General features: G+C 44.6%; 1 protein-coding gene across 2 annotated transcripts; it reads right to left on the bottom strand.

Moving 5' to 3' along the window:
- Positions 1-999: 999 nt before the first annotated feature.
- Positions 1,000-13,333, bottom strand: LOC142072936 (hepatitis A virus cellular receptor 2 homolog). 2 transcript variants are annotated; one of them, XM_075131237.1, is made up of 8 exons: positions 13,114-13,333; positions 11,556-11,656; positions 8,819-9,163; positions 7,308-7,358; positions 6,180-6,268; positions 5,430-5,556; positions 4,514-4,553; positions 1,000-4,023 (listed from the first exon to the last, which is right to left on the bottom strand). In XM_075131237.1, the coding sequence occupies exons 2-8, from the start codon at positions 11,602-11,604 to the stop codon at positions 3,930-3,932; spliced, it is 795 nt and encodes a 264-aa protein (XP_074987338.1). In that variant the 5' UTR covers positions 11,605-11,656; positions 13,114-13,333; the 3' UTR covers positions 1,000-3,929. The 2 variants fall into 2 exon arrangements, with proteins under 2 accessions (XP_074987338.1, XP_074987339.1); XM_075131238.1 differs by having other exon boundaries at positions 5,430-5,553.
- Between the last annotated feature and the right edge of the window lie 916 nt (positions 13,334-14,249).

The following is a 14,249-nucleotide window of genomic DNA, read 5'->3' as shown; positions in this document are numbered from 1 at the left end:
GCAGGTGGTTTTAGTCGGGGGGTGGGAGGTGAGCTAAATGGAAAGAAAAGAGGGATGAAGGGGTCAGGGCAGGGGAGAAAAGGAAAAGAAGGGCAGGAGTGCAGCAAAACAGAGGTGATGGGACTGTGAAGGAGGAGAGGTGGGCTGGAGCAAACATCCAGTCAGCTCAGGGCAGAGAAAGTCCAGTCAAAACCGTTGGATCCTTCTCCGAGTATTCAAAGGATCCTGCTTTGGCTACCAGCTGGAGTCTCAGATCTTTAATGCACTGCAGTACAGAGTAAATAGGAATTTGTAGGGCTAGGCAGACTGCACTATGTTACTGTCTGCCTTATAGCAAACTGCATTCAGTTACTGATCAATAACTGTACATAGAGGGATCGGGCAAAACAAATACGGGACTCAGTTCAGCACAGTGTTTTGTACCAGCCATGAGAAACTATCCAATGAGGGACAGGAGCTGTGCAGACTGGAAACTGACAACCTGATAAGAGCTCTCTGAAGAGCTAACCCTACACTGCTGCCAAGTGGGGGCTTCTCACAGATGGACAAGGAAATGCCAGCTTCCCTGAGAATCAGTTCCCAATACTTCTTGCTCACTGTCATCACGCTAACCAACGTGTCAGTTTTTTAGAGTATGCATGAAGTTAAGAGGAAGACAGCTTCCTGCTGAGATCTGGACATCTCTGTTGCTGATCACTAAGGGTACGTCCCCACCACAAAAAACCTGCTGGAAAGAGAGCCCCCAAGCCTCCATAGACTCGGAGACCCATCCCCCTCACCCAAACATAGACTGCTATTTTTAGTCCCGCAATCCTGAGTCAGCTGACTGGGGCTCTGAGACTCAGCACTGTAGGGTTTGGGGTGTTTTTGCAGTGGAGACATACCCTAAGGGCCTGATCTAGAGTTCACTGAAATCAGCAGAAAGACTTGCAATGACTGCAGGGAGGTTGGAATCAGGGCCTTCCTTTATGTATATTTATAATGTTTTATTATTCCAAATACAAATATATCCAAATACCAGTTTCATCATAATACACAAAGTAAGCAAAGAGAGGTAGGATAAAAGAAGGAGAGGGGAAGTGACATCTCTATCTTCAGGATCTACATTAATCATTGACCTCTAAAAAGCCAGCCCATATTGCTTTAAATTTTCTGGGCATTCCTCTTCTGCGGAATGCCAGTCGTTTGTTAGCTGTGCATTCCAGCTGTATCACAGAGCCACGCATCAATGTTTGATGGGGAGCGATTTAAGTTTTTGCAGCATTAATTGTTTACTGACCAAAGTTGAATGTTGGAACCACTTTGTCTTGTTACCAGGTAACTTCAGGTATTGGGGGGTTCAGAGACTTCCTGCAGTTGGCATGCAAAAGCAGAAGGAGCCGTGAACTCTGTGCACATTTTTATAAACATGCAATACAATCTCAGACTGTTTCACAACATTAACAGAGATCCATTTTACAGATAAGGATGTGAAGTAGACAAACCGGAAGGATGCTGTAACCATAACTTTTATCATCATATAACCTATATATAATTTTGTACAAAGATCCCCGAAGGTGCTTCTCATAGAAAATTTTGTAATTTTGATTTAAAACAAACAAACACAAAGATTTTCAGGTAGTCGGGGTGATTTCTAGTAAGAGATGAGCAGACTCAATTGTTAAACTATTGGAAGAGTGACTGGTTAGGACTCGGTCTGGTGCAACACACAGCTAATCCAAAGAACAGTCAGTGCTGCAATGGTCATTCAGCATGGGGTTTTAAAAATCCTTCATTGTTGGCCTCACTGCTCCTAGTGAAGTCAACAGTAAGTGCTATTGGAAGTCCTGCTGACAGACTACGGATAGGATCTCACTGTTTGACTTTCGAAGACAGATTCTGACCTCACTCACAACAGTGTAATACAGAAGTAATGGAGGTGAGAGACCAGAAGCTCATTTTAATGTCTCAGTAAAATACATACTGGTTTTCTGACAATCCCAATGATATAGCAAAATAATTAGGCTATTACAATAATAACGACTAGGAAGGTGAAGTTTCTCTAAATCTCAATCTCGTCCTGTGTTTTGTTTCTCATTGACAGATACCGCTGCTCTCTTAATCCAGAGTTTAGGGAGAGAGACTGTAGACCTGATTTCCTATTTATTCTAAACACTTTCTCTGAGCCAGCGAATCTCACATACAGGATGTGATTAAAATCAACACAGCATTATTGTCTCTCTATGGCTTGGCGGACAATAAGAATGAATGAAGGTCATGCCTAGTGTAACTCCATTGAAAGCAATGACTGAGGATGGAAAGTTTGCTTACTTTAATTTTCCTAATCATTCCTTTAAAAGTACCCCCCACATTGGCTTTTCTGCATCACCAGCTGGACTAACTCTAATAAGTTTATCATGACTGATATCAGGAGATATTTGGCTCTCTCTTGCACATACTAGGTCTTTGCATTCTCAGGAAATCTGCTCTAGTTTCCTAGATATAGCTGGCTAAAAAGTGGGTTTTAAAAAACAGCTGAGCAAAACTGTTCTTCCCACCAGAACTGCCTGAATTTGTATCAGCTAGGTTGTGTTCTATTGCATGACCGTACAAAATGAAATATGCTGGCTCATCCCAATCCAATTCATTGTGGGACAGCCTCAATCTTTGTTTTGCAGTGTCCCTCGACCAAAAAGCATGGGGGTCGCGTGTCCAATACCAGTTCCATTAACTGGGGTGCCAGTTACAGCCGTGTATGTGAGAAGCAGAATTTGTCTCAGCCTGCTGTCCCCTTACACAGTTTAAATCCCATTCAAATTTCAGTATGGTTAGTGGAGTTATTTTGGATTTATACTGATGTAAGTGAAGAGCAGATTTTGTCTCAGCATTTGTTGAGTTACCAAGATCTCTGACATACCCTTCCAACATGACTCGGTTTCCCCTTGGTAATAGCAGTGAGAGGAATTTATTATTCATTCTTCAGGGTAGCTAGTGTTTTTTCTAGTTTCCTAGAGTTCTGGAAATGGGAGATCCTGTCACTAATGTGGTTCATGGTATGAATCATATCCGTTTTTTAAAAAGCACAGAGGAAGAACCGGATGTATTGTTTCCAGAGTAAAACGTGCTTAGTCATAATTAACTGAGACAACAAAATGTATGTATTCTATGTATTAAGAGCCTGACCTGCCAAGGTGCTGAGCGCCTTCTGGGAAGTGCTGAGTACTCTCCATTCCTAATGACTTCTTAGAAGTTGAGAAGTTTCAGCATCTTCCTGAAAGCACTTAGGATCCAGCAGGATTGAACTCTCACTGGTAACGAAGAATGAATATATTTTGCCTTAGCAAAAATACAGTTAAACTTTTGTTGTTTGAAACATTCACAAACAAATTCCTCTTTACAGCTACATCATCACAACTGCCACAGCCTGCTCCCCCCTGCAGATGGCATGGTATAGTTCCTGGCTGTGCCATCCTGCCCCAGGAAATCCAGCATCAAGGTAGAGACAACAGTGTTGGAGACACAGGTAAATATGAAAGTGGACTGTAGCTTCTGTCTTCTCAGCTGCTTAGGCATTGTGGTCTTGCTCTCATTCATTCTCAGAAGTGGCAATTTGTATCTGGTAACAAATGTAATACACGTATCGCTCCCATTCGGAGAATGGATGCTGAGAATGGCACTAAACTGTGGAGCCTCGTGTCTGCAATAGACTGGCAAAGTCTTAGCCCTGAATTTGTAGACACTTCTTGCTTTACTGGAGTGATGCAAATACTAGTTTGTCAGTCCATGTGCCCTCCACCAGGAACACCCCTCTTCGAAATTCTCAGTTATATCAAACAAGGGTTAAAAGTGGTCAGTAGAACATATAGTTTAGAGTGTTGTATAAACTGGGCTAGTTTTGTAGTAACTGTCTAAAGCCACAGTGTTGATCAGGGAACTGATCCAACCATTATTTAGTCCATCGTATAAATATTCTCTTCTGCATGGACCCCAGCTTCCAGCGTGCTCTGGAAGCCTCCATGTTCTGGGTTGGAGAATGAGACTGAGCTGCAGAGAGAGTAACAGACCCTGACCATTAAAACATAAACAACAAACCAGAAACACAAGACACCCGATATCCAAAGCAGATGGTGTACTGGGAAAATATGAACTATAGTAACATTTACTATTAGACGCTAGTAATAATGAATCATCATGTATTTATAAGGCACCGCAGGCCTGAAGATCTCCTGTTGCTTAATGTAAAATCAAGAAATACAAACCACGAGCCAGATCAACCGTTTGCTTAGTAAACAAAAAGAAGCACATGAGGAATAGCAATGATAATGAATTTCTCTTTTTGCATTGTTGTGTCAGATTATCTGTCCTGATATGACAAAGCCAATCAAAGTAAAAGCATGCAGCTCTGGAAATGTCAGCGTGTGTCCTGGAGTGTCTGTTTGGCACATTTCTTTGTGTCCTACCAAAGGTGCAGACATTTTGGGACCTAGTTTTTGATTATGGCTACAGCAGAAACAGCATAGCGAATAGCATTTACCTTGCCAAAGTCTTCAGCTTCTGTCTGTTGTGGAAATACCCTGAGGATCGTCCAAAATAGGAAAGCCGGGGGAGGGAGAAATGTGTTTGAAAATCATTAAAAAAAAGAAAGCAGCAGGTTCAATGAGAAAAAGTCAAGTGCAAAAGTTGAAATAAGGGAGCTTTAAAGTGGGTCTTTTAAATATGTGAAACACCCACTATTTACATGAGGCCAAACTCCCGTAGGGGCTACCCACGTGTATACCCTGATTGAGAGCCGCCATGGGAGAAAGTCTGCAAAGGGGAACATCGTGGCTGGCGTCGCACAAAGCAGCTGCAGCTTCCCTTGTGATCAGGAAAGGCTAGGAGAGCACAGCACCCACACTGAGTGGGGTGGGGGCATGGCCAGTGCAGCATGGAGATGGATTGATATAGGTCAGGGGTGGCCAAACTTACTGTCCCTCTGATACGATAATCTTCAGAAGTTCAAGAGCTGGGCATGACTGCTGGGGCCCGGGGCTTCAGCTCTGTGGGGCACACCTGCCAGTACTCCTGCCCTGCAGTGGCATTGTGGGCTAGGAAATTCTGCCTCAGGGGAGGGACTTGCCGTGGTTTGAGGCTGAAGCCCCAGCAGGTGCCTCCGGTAGGGCTGAAGTCCTGAGACCCCCATCCCTGTTGGGCAGAAGCCTCCAGCCCCTCCATCCCACCACAGGGCAGAAGCCCCAAGCTCCCGCTCCAGTCTGGTAGACGGAGAATGGGCGGGGGGGCTCCATGAGCTGCACTTTAACTGTAATAAAGCACATGCGGCTCCGGAGCTGCAGTCTGGCCACCCCGATATAGGGCATCCTCTGAGTAGCCACCACTGGCCAAGGTCCTAGGGAAGCAGAGAAATAAAACTATCAGTCTCCTTGGATTATCGTCTATCTCAAATCACTTACTTTTGGATAGAATTAGGGCCAAAACCAGGATGACTAGAAGTACCACAAAAATGCTGATTCCAACATGCATCCCTGCCCCCATGGATTCTGGCTCCATTAGCTGATGGATTGACGTGGACATAGTCTGCTGAAACACAGAACTCGAGGGTATGAGGGGCAGGAATAGAAATCATATAGACGACTTGAAAAATCATTTGGCTGCAAGGTAAACGGTAAACACACACTAGAGATAATGCACCCAACTTGAGACAGTGTGTGATTTCCACGGAGACACTATGAGATTCCATACAGCTGGACTCTGATTACGGTTGGGATTTTCAAAAGTACCTAGAGGGAGCGAGGTGTCCAAACCCCATTCATTTATGTAGAATAGGTGTATATTCTAATTTTATTTATAGTTTAAAGAAGCAGCTCTTCATTCCAAAAGCCTGTGTTTAAGGCCAAACACTGCAGCCCTTATTCAAGCCTTGATCCTGAGAAGTGACGCATGCCTTCAATTCCTATTGACTTCAGTCTTTAATTAGACAAAACTCCCTTTCAGCTCAGTAAGGAGCGAGTAAGGACTCCAGGATTAGCCCTTTCTACATGTCACTGGAGTTTGTTTGCATTTTGGTAACAAAGGCATCAGCGCTATTTCCCGGGCACCAGAGGGACAGACTCAATAGAAGTATTTCTCTTTTCCAACCAAAAGAGAGCATGGAAAGTGATCTGCAGAGACAATATAGTCACTATTCCGACCTGACCACTTACAATTGAAGCATCCTGAGGGGCTTCTGAACTGAAAACCAACGGCCATTGTGGGGCGACGGTGGAAGGTGTGTCACTGGCATTCGCAGCAGCTGAGCAATGATAAGATAAACCAACATCTCACTTAGCACAGCTAATAATTCTTTCCATCTTCATAGCTAGACAACGCCAACTTCTCTATCTAAAGTGAACTGATTTCTCCTGAGAACCGATGGGCTTTTGACGGCACTGTAAAGGGCAAGCGGTGTTGCATACAAGGCTTCACAAAGCTGAGAATACTTTTATGTAGCATTGAGGCTGGCCACAGTGAGACAAACTTGCAAAACTTGCAACTACAGCATCTTGACGCGGTGCCTATTTCCCGGCTTAAGGCAGCACCGTATAACATTTAAAACACAGGGCTAGAAAATGCAAAAACTTTACTACAATGGTTCAGTGAATGTGTCATTTGATTACTGAATAACCCCACAAGCAATAAAACCAACCCACCAATCCCAAGACTGAAAATGTGCTATCTGAGGATCTACAATTAGTGAAAATGGAGTCCCCTCCTGTTTATTTTAAGGGGACTGATTCTCAATGAGATGGTCTGCTTCAGCTGTTGTCTATGCTCGGGAAAGGGTGGCATTTCCTGACATCAAAGTAACACAACTGTCTGTCTCTTTTCGAGGCTTCTTCACGGATGTGTCCATTATACACATAAGTACACAAGTTTCTCTGCAGCTAGAGACACATCACATGCTGAGAAAGTTTTCACTTCCTCTTCTGAGAGGGCAACAGAACTATGTGGAAACATGTTCGAGTTGCTGAGCTCACAAAATCCAGATGAATGAAGCTGGCATTTCTGGTTTCAAGTTCAAGCTGAGCTCAGAAGGCTCAAAAGCAAAATATAAAAAATAAATATTAAAACATAACACAGTTTTAGCGGGCTGCAAATTGTTTAAAAGACCCCTTCAGACCTTCCCATCTTTGCTTGGGGCTTATTGTTAGATCACAGGGGATCAGATTTTATAATATACAAGTCAAAGGGAATATTTTCAACTACTGTTTGTTATTTAGTTCCCCTTCTGGGATCCCATTACAAAGGGACTCACACACACCCGAGAGGCGGAATACTTGGATAACCATTACCTGAGGTGTGTTCAGATGTGTAAGTGTGAGGGCCTGCAGTGGAGGTCCTAGCTGGTGTTAAAAACAAAACAAAAACCACACATATTACAACAGTCAGCAAGATGTGTCCAACAAACTGAAAGAAATAAAATGCTTTAACAACAACATATCACCAGCAATAAAACCATATCCCTTTATCCATCTGGTTTATTGCAAGAAGAAAATGACTTTGTAACTTTTATTTGCAGGACAATACAGTGCAGCAAAAGGAGAGAGAATGAAAATCACAGTTACACTATCGATGTATCTGCTTGGGGGTTTTATCCTGCCACCTGTCACCATAGCCTCTGAGCACCTTCCATGTCAAATCACTAACGAAGGTCCTAGCAGACTTCCTGGAGGGTCTGGACTTCTGCCTTTTCTGGGTAAAAAAGTTGGCTTGGGGTAAAGTTTGAGGTTTGATTTTGCTTGTTGCCACAACTGGAGTTGTACATTTTAAAATGTGTTATTTGCCAGACAACAGAGCTGTAGGGAGCCCGTGTTGAGATTAAACTTCCGTGTATAAAAATCAGTCATGACTTAAGGCCGGGTTGTACAAACTTGACTTAGGTTGATGAGCACTGGCTCCAACAGGAGTACTTTCATGAGTGCTCACCGAGGGCTGGAATTCATCTGTATGTTGAGAGCCAGGCCCTGGCACCGCTTAACTCCGCCTCAGCCGAGAGAGGGCTGGATTCATACCTGGTGCAAGAGTACAACACTGAGTTCAACGGAGCTGCACCTGCTGATGCCAGGTCTGCATTTGGCCCCACAAGTTTGAAAGGAAACATGGCTTGGTAGGGGAAGATATAGAGGTTCTGTGGTAGGGCAAACAGATAAGTCTAGGTTTCTAGGGGTAGGAACAAAAGTCAGTTAGGGTCTGCTCCAGGCAGGTTTCCCGGCACCAGGGTGAGGATTTATAACATTGGAATCCCAGAAACCAGAGAGGGGACCAGGCTTTCCGAGGAGAACATGTCGCCAGGGGCTCGGGAGCCCTGCAGAACTTTGTGATGTCTGTCACAGCGGGCACAATAGTATCCTTTTTATCTTCATGAATTAGGGTGTGACCCAGAGCCCAGTAAGGTGGATGGGTACCTTTCATTCATTGTAATGGCCGCTGGATCTGCCCAAGAAGGAGGAACGTGAACACATCTACCCACAAGAGGGGATTATTGTGCCTAACTAATGAGAGAAGCATACTATGCTGTCCACTCTCCTGAATGCTACATGCAGTATTGCGAAGATTGCTAGTAAGAGCGGTGCGCCATGGCACAAGGGAACAAAACGTCCATTCCCGTGCACTGGCTCTTCTGGGTTACACTGATGGCAGAGGCTGCTTCCTTTCCACAGTGGTAACGGTACAGCTTCAAAGTCATAATGGTTAACACTGCAGGACATTAATACATTGTTTCTGTCACAAGCTGAGAGAGTCAGCCAGAGGGCAGGAGTTTTACCCTTCAAGGACACTCATACAAAAGAAAAGCTCTGCTCACCTGTCTCAACTGCAACTTCCAGATTCTTCTGCTGATCATTGAACCAACCAGGGATCTCCACACGGCAGCAGTACACCCCTCCGTCTGCTTCTGCCACATTCACTATGGTCAGGGACACATCCCCCTGAGCGAGATTCCCTTCTAACTGGTATCTGCTGGACTGACGCTTGGTTACCCTCCGTCCATCTGTCCAGAGAATTGGCTGAGAACACTGAAAAGAAGGACAGCTGCCCCGACCCCAGCACATTGTTGTGATGTCACTTTGGCGATTAACTCGGTATTTACAGGGCAAAGTGACGTTCTGACCCACCACTCCTCTCACTGGAGAGCCTGATACTGTGAGACCTGCAGACAAAGATACAACAGTAATTGAGACGGGGCTAGGATACAATGCACAGGCTAATGGGACCTGCTTGACATCTCAGTCACAACACAAAACTGTCCCTGTAAGCTCGCCACATACCTCCATTGCAGGTGGATCCACTGAGGTGTGTGTTTCTCCTCCTCCCCCCAACAGGCGAGGATGACAGCAGGACACACACCATGACGCTTTTGCCCACAATGTGGTTCTGTCCAAGCCCAGGAAGCACTGATGTGCCCAGCTGCTGCCCCACCTCACCCTGCTCACCACGGCCAGGACCATGCAGGGAGAACAGTTCTTGAATCTGCCCCACTTAGCTATGGGCAATTCTCTCAGCAGCTGTGTGTGCGGCTCCCTGACCTAACAGGCGTTCAGTTGTCAGGACCCAGGACAGTTTGGGAGCCATGGAAAGGCACACAAGTCTGTCTTCATGTTGGTGTCACTTGTTTGTGAGGGAAGCTATGCCGGCTAATCCTCCTGACAGTGGCCCACGACCCCTGTGGTGTCCCTGGATGGTTCCCACCAGCAACTGTTACAGATCCTATGATAGTGGTGACTATAATCACCTCCGCTATAATACGGCTTTTGTGGGTGTGCAGTTCTCCAGACCCCCTCTTGACTCCTCACTCACAGGGGTTCAAGATAGTATGAGCTTCACCAGGACTTGTGCAAGACTTGTTCCTGCAGTACCTGGAATGGATAACTCAGACTCTGTTGTTCTTAATGGGAGGATCTGTTGGGTTTTACTCGGTCTATGATCCTCTCCTTCCTTTCCCTGTCCTTTCTGAGCCAGAGCCCAGACACAGGGTGAGGTAGGAGCATGTTACTGCTGCAGGGTCATAAGCCAGATTACTGTCTCTGTCGGTCTCTGGCTGCGGGTGGGAGCGGGTAACGAGTTTGGTCTAACAAGCTAGCACAGGGCAGCTGGAATGGGCTGGTCTCCTGGTGGAGGCAATACTAGGAGAAAATGGTGAGACAGGCTTCAATGGCTGAATTCCCCTTGCATGAAGATGCTGTGGTTTCAGAATTCCCTAGTGGGCACATATTCTGGGCTAGACTCTCAAGATAGCCCTTAGGGATGTGAAATTCACCCCCATGCAGAGATCCAGCACAAAATAGATGCATCACCTACATCCTGTTCACTTTGAATTTCATCTCTCATGGAAGAGCAAAGGAAGCTCTGCTTTTGATAGAACAGGTATTATAAACTTCCTATCCAATTGAATAATAGGGTATCAATAGGTTTAATTCCTCAATCAAGTAACTCCTAATGCTACCGGGGTAGAATGCTCTGCAGTGGGTGTTAATACTTCCCAATGCAATTTTTCCAAATTGGTCCAATATAAATGAGGGTTTGTATGGGAAAGGAGATCAATATTCGGTAGGGGTTAGTTAAGCTAATCCTGACCTTTTCCCAATGAAAACACTGTTGAACACCTTTAACCTTGATTTAGGTGGGCAAGGTGGATAACGTTAGCTAATCAACCTCTTTTCCTAAAAAAGAGGGACCTTTTCAGTAATACAACTGCTTCCTACTGCAACTTTGCCACAGTAACCTGTGAGAAACTCAGCTCTGACAACATATGGTATTAGCAGTTCATAAAGAAACATTTTTGAATCCCACCTCTCATTTAGCAAAAAGAAATATTTTGAAATAAAAACAGAAGGAGACAGAACCTGTAATCTCACTTTTACAGCATATGGACCATATCCTGCCATTTTTAATTTTTGTATTTAAAGCAGATCTCCCTGGCCTGACGGCATTAGGTGGCCCATTATCTTCACAACTGCTCCCCACCCAAAGTCACAGCACACATTTTTTCTCTAATATATTAACGGTTCATTTTAAAAGTGCACTAAAAACACTCAATTCGTTTACAGAGGGAAAGTCCATAATACAGACAGAATACAGACGAAATGTTCACAAACGGTAAATTAGGTCTTGTTTTATATATATTTCTAGATGACATGGGTTTATAGATCTATGCTCGTCTCTAAAGAGTATAGAAAGACAAATAAGTTTTATGCAAATGTAGTTTGCCAGTCGGTATTTCAGACCCCACTGCTCATGGTTCACATTTGGATGATTATTTTTGTAACCATAATGCCCAGAAATTTCCTTTTTATAAAAGAAAACGAAAGCTAGAGGAGCTCCACAGAAGGCTATTGAGCAACTCTGGCTTATTTTTTACATTGTAGAAGATTGCAGAGTCTGTGGCAAACTACAACACTGTGACACATGACCAGCCTTCTTTAGGAGACATCCAGTTTAGTCCATGTTTAGTTACTCTCCAGGAAAACTCAGGAACTATTATGCACTAACTGCCCATCAAAGCCCCATCCACTATCTGTTATTCTCTTATTCACCTTACTTACCTGTAAACAGGACCATTAGGATCCACTCCGAGATGAAATAAGGAGCCATGGTGATAACTGACAAGAAGGCAGAGAACGGTCTTCTTTAAACTTTGCAAGGGCTTGAGGAAAAAAAATAATGTTCTTTTCTGACACAATCTTATAGTTTCACTTCCCTAATGTCACAAATGATGTCACACTTAATAGACTGAATATTACTCATAGGCCTAATCAGGGTTGGCTTTTCCTGTGGTTAGCAGCCTTTTGCTCGCTTTCTCCAAGTCCACACTAGCAATTAGCTGTTGCTGACAGTGGATGCACATGGTTTAACTGCAAGAGCAAACCACTCAGAAGCATTTCAGAAGCCCTGGTTACAACCTGCTTGACCACAGTTTCTGAAATAGCATTGAGCTCAGATTGTTCTTATTGCCACTTGCAGTTAAACTCTGTTCAGCTGCACCCGTTTCTTACACCCAAACTGTGGTGAAGTGTAGAATATTCTTGATGTTTCTCCCTGCCCCCCATCGTGCCCCTTTGTTTAGCCACATTGAATAGATATAGCAAAAGAGTTCACATGAGTATGTACTGCAGAGAGACAGATGAAAAAGAGAGACGGGGAGGGAGTTCCTAGGAGAAACATTGGTATTAATGGATTCCCAAGCGTTTACAATTCATACTACCCTAACAGTTGTTCATTTTTTGGAATAATATATTTCTGACTATTTCCATCTGGCTGGCAGATGTTGCAAAAATACTTTGACCATCCAGATTATTAACCACCCAGATAAGACTGAGACCCACCACCAAAAAATATTGGCAGACTTACACTGTTCCACTGCTGTAGCCTACAGGGAGTTGCAGCATGTTGTCACTAAAAATACTCAAGTGATGGAAAAGATGACTGGCCTCTTGGACAACTTCTCAGGACCACTGCTTGGCTACTTTCCCCTTCAACAGGATACAGGGAGTGCAGGATTCCCAGAAAACATCTTTAAAAATGTCTTTGAGCCTAAGTCTTTAACAGATTTACTTTTCTCATTCTTCGGGTGGGATCTTGGAGGGAAATGCTGCTTTTTTCTAATCTCTATCCTCACAGGGTCAGTAAGGGCATATAGAGTTGTTACCAGATGATCAGTAGAGAAGCTTTATTGCATGATCTTAATTAAAAATACCTACATCTAGCACCTATTAGCCCCTGCAAGTTTTCCAGTAATCAGTTACGTGACTCTGCAACAAATTGCTTATAATTAAATTAAACCTCTACCATGGATTTAAATTAACAAAACCATACTTCTGAACCATCCACCTCAACATTTCCATAGTTGAGGTGTGAGAGTTGTGCAAAATTCTGCTATTTACAACTCACTTTAACCCACTATGCAGAGAGGGGCTGTGAATCCTATAACTGATACCAGGCAGTGAGATAAATGAGCCAGTATGATTAGACATGTGCCACTTGGTTTTGAAGCGTAAATGTCAAAGATCAGGCTCTAGTTATTCTTGTTAGCTGTGACCACAAACTGTTCCAGATCTCTGTAATGAGGGTTAAAAACAGGGGTGAATAACTTAAAGGACTTACCAGTACGCAGGGAGGCTGCGGTCCTGCGCAAGGTGTGGGGGGCACGCCACTCTGTGCCCCCGGAAGGGGCGTGGCCTCGTGCAGAAGGGGCGGGGCTGCGGCCAGACTCCCCCAGCCAGCCCTTCAGCGCTGCCCGATTTAAAAGGCCCAGAGCTCTGGTCACTGCTGGGAGCTCCGGGCCCTTTTAAATCACTGGGCCCTGGGACAGCTGCCCCTTCCCCCGCCCCGATCAGTGGCCCTGCCAGTACGATCGCCTGTGTACCGACGGCCACTGTCTTACTGGTACACCGTACTGGCTTACTTTCACCTCTGGTTAAAAACCAAATAAAGGGCTTACTTAGACATTCATTTTATACCAAAAGCACAGGTTAATAAGAGTCCTCAGTTAAGTGACCTTTATTTAATTCTGTTTGCTACCAGAAATTGGCAACACACCAATTAAAATCTTTGTTTCACTTCAGCAGCTCTCCACCACATAAAGATCACTATGGCGACTGACCACTCTGCCGGCAGTGGCAGCAGAGGTGGGCACAGGCTTCGAAGGACTTAATTCTACAGCAGTCTGTCAACCCGGAAGTTTTCTGCATCCACTAGAATTCACTTGCACATTTGAAATGATCTACAATGTCAATGAAATGATCCAAGTCCTTCAGTGAGCCCAAGACACAGTGGGTGACATTTTTGAAAATTAAACATTGTTAGATTTCCACAAGAATTAAGTATTTAATCAGAGACAGGGCTCAAGGAGTCTGGAAGTCTGACAAGTCTTTTCATCTGCTTGCAAATGTAAATGGTTGGATTTTGGAACCTTCCTGCGTCTCTTGGGTGCACGGTAACGGAGGATAAATTGTTATGAGGTGGGTGGAGCACAGGAGCCGAACCACTGATGCTGGGTGCTTCTCTAGTCTCAGCTGGGTAACAGCACCCTGGGCTGTTTCCTTGAGAAGGGCTAGAGGGATATTGCACTGAAGTTAACCCCTGAAAAATCTATGGTGCCTCAGAGATGTGAGAAAAATCACGGGGACACATACAGGTGCGCAGGCAGAGTCTAGCGTAGAGGTGGGCAAACTACGACCCGCGGGACCGTCCTGCCCGGCCCCCGAGCTCCTGGCCCGGGAGGCTGTCCCCCATCCCCC

The sequence above is a fragment of the Caretta caretta genome, chromosome 8 (genome assembly GCF_965140235.1).
Source record: "Caretta caretta isolate rCarCar2 chromosome 8, rCarCar1.hap1, whole genome shotgun sequence".
Classification (NCBI taxonomy): Eukaryota; Metazoa; Chordata; order Testudines; family Cheloniidae; genus Caretta; species Caretta caretta.
This window is presented reverse-complemented; position numbering and strand designations above follow the sequence as displayed.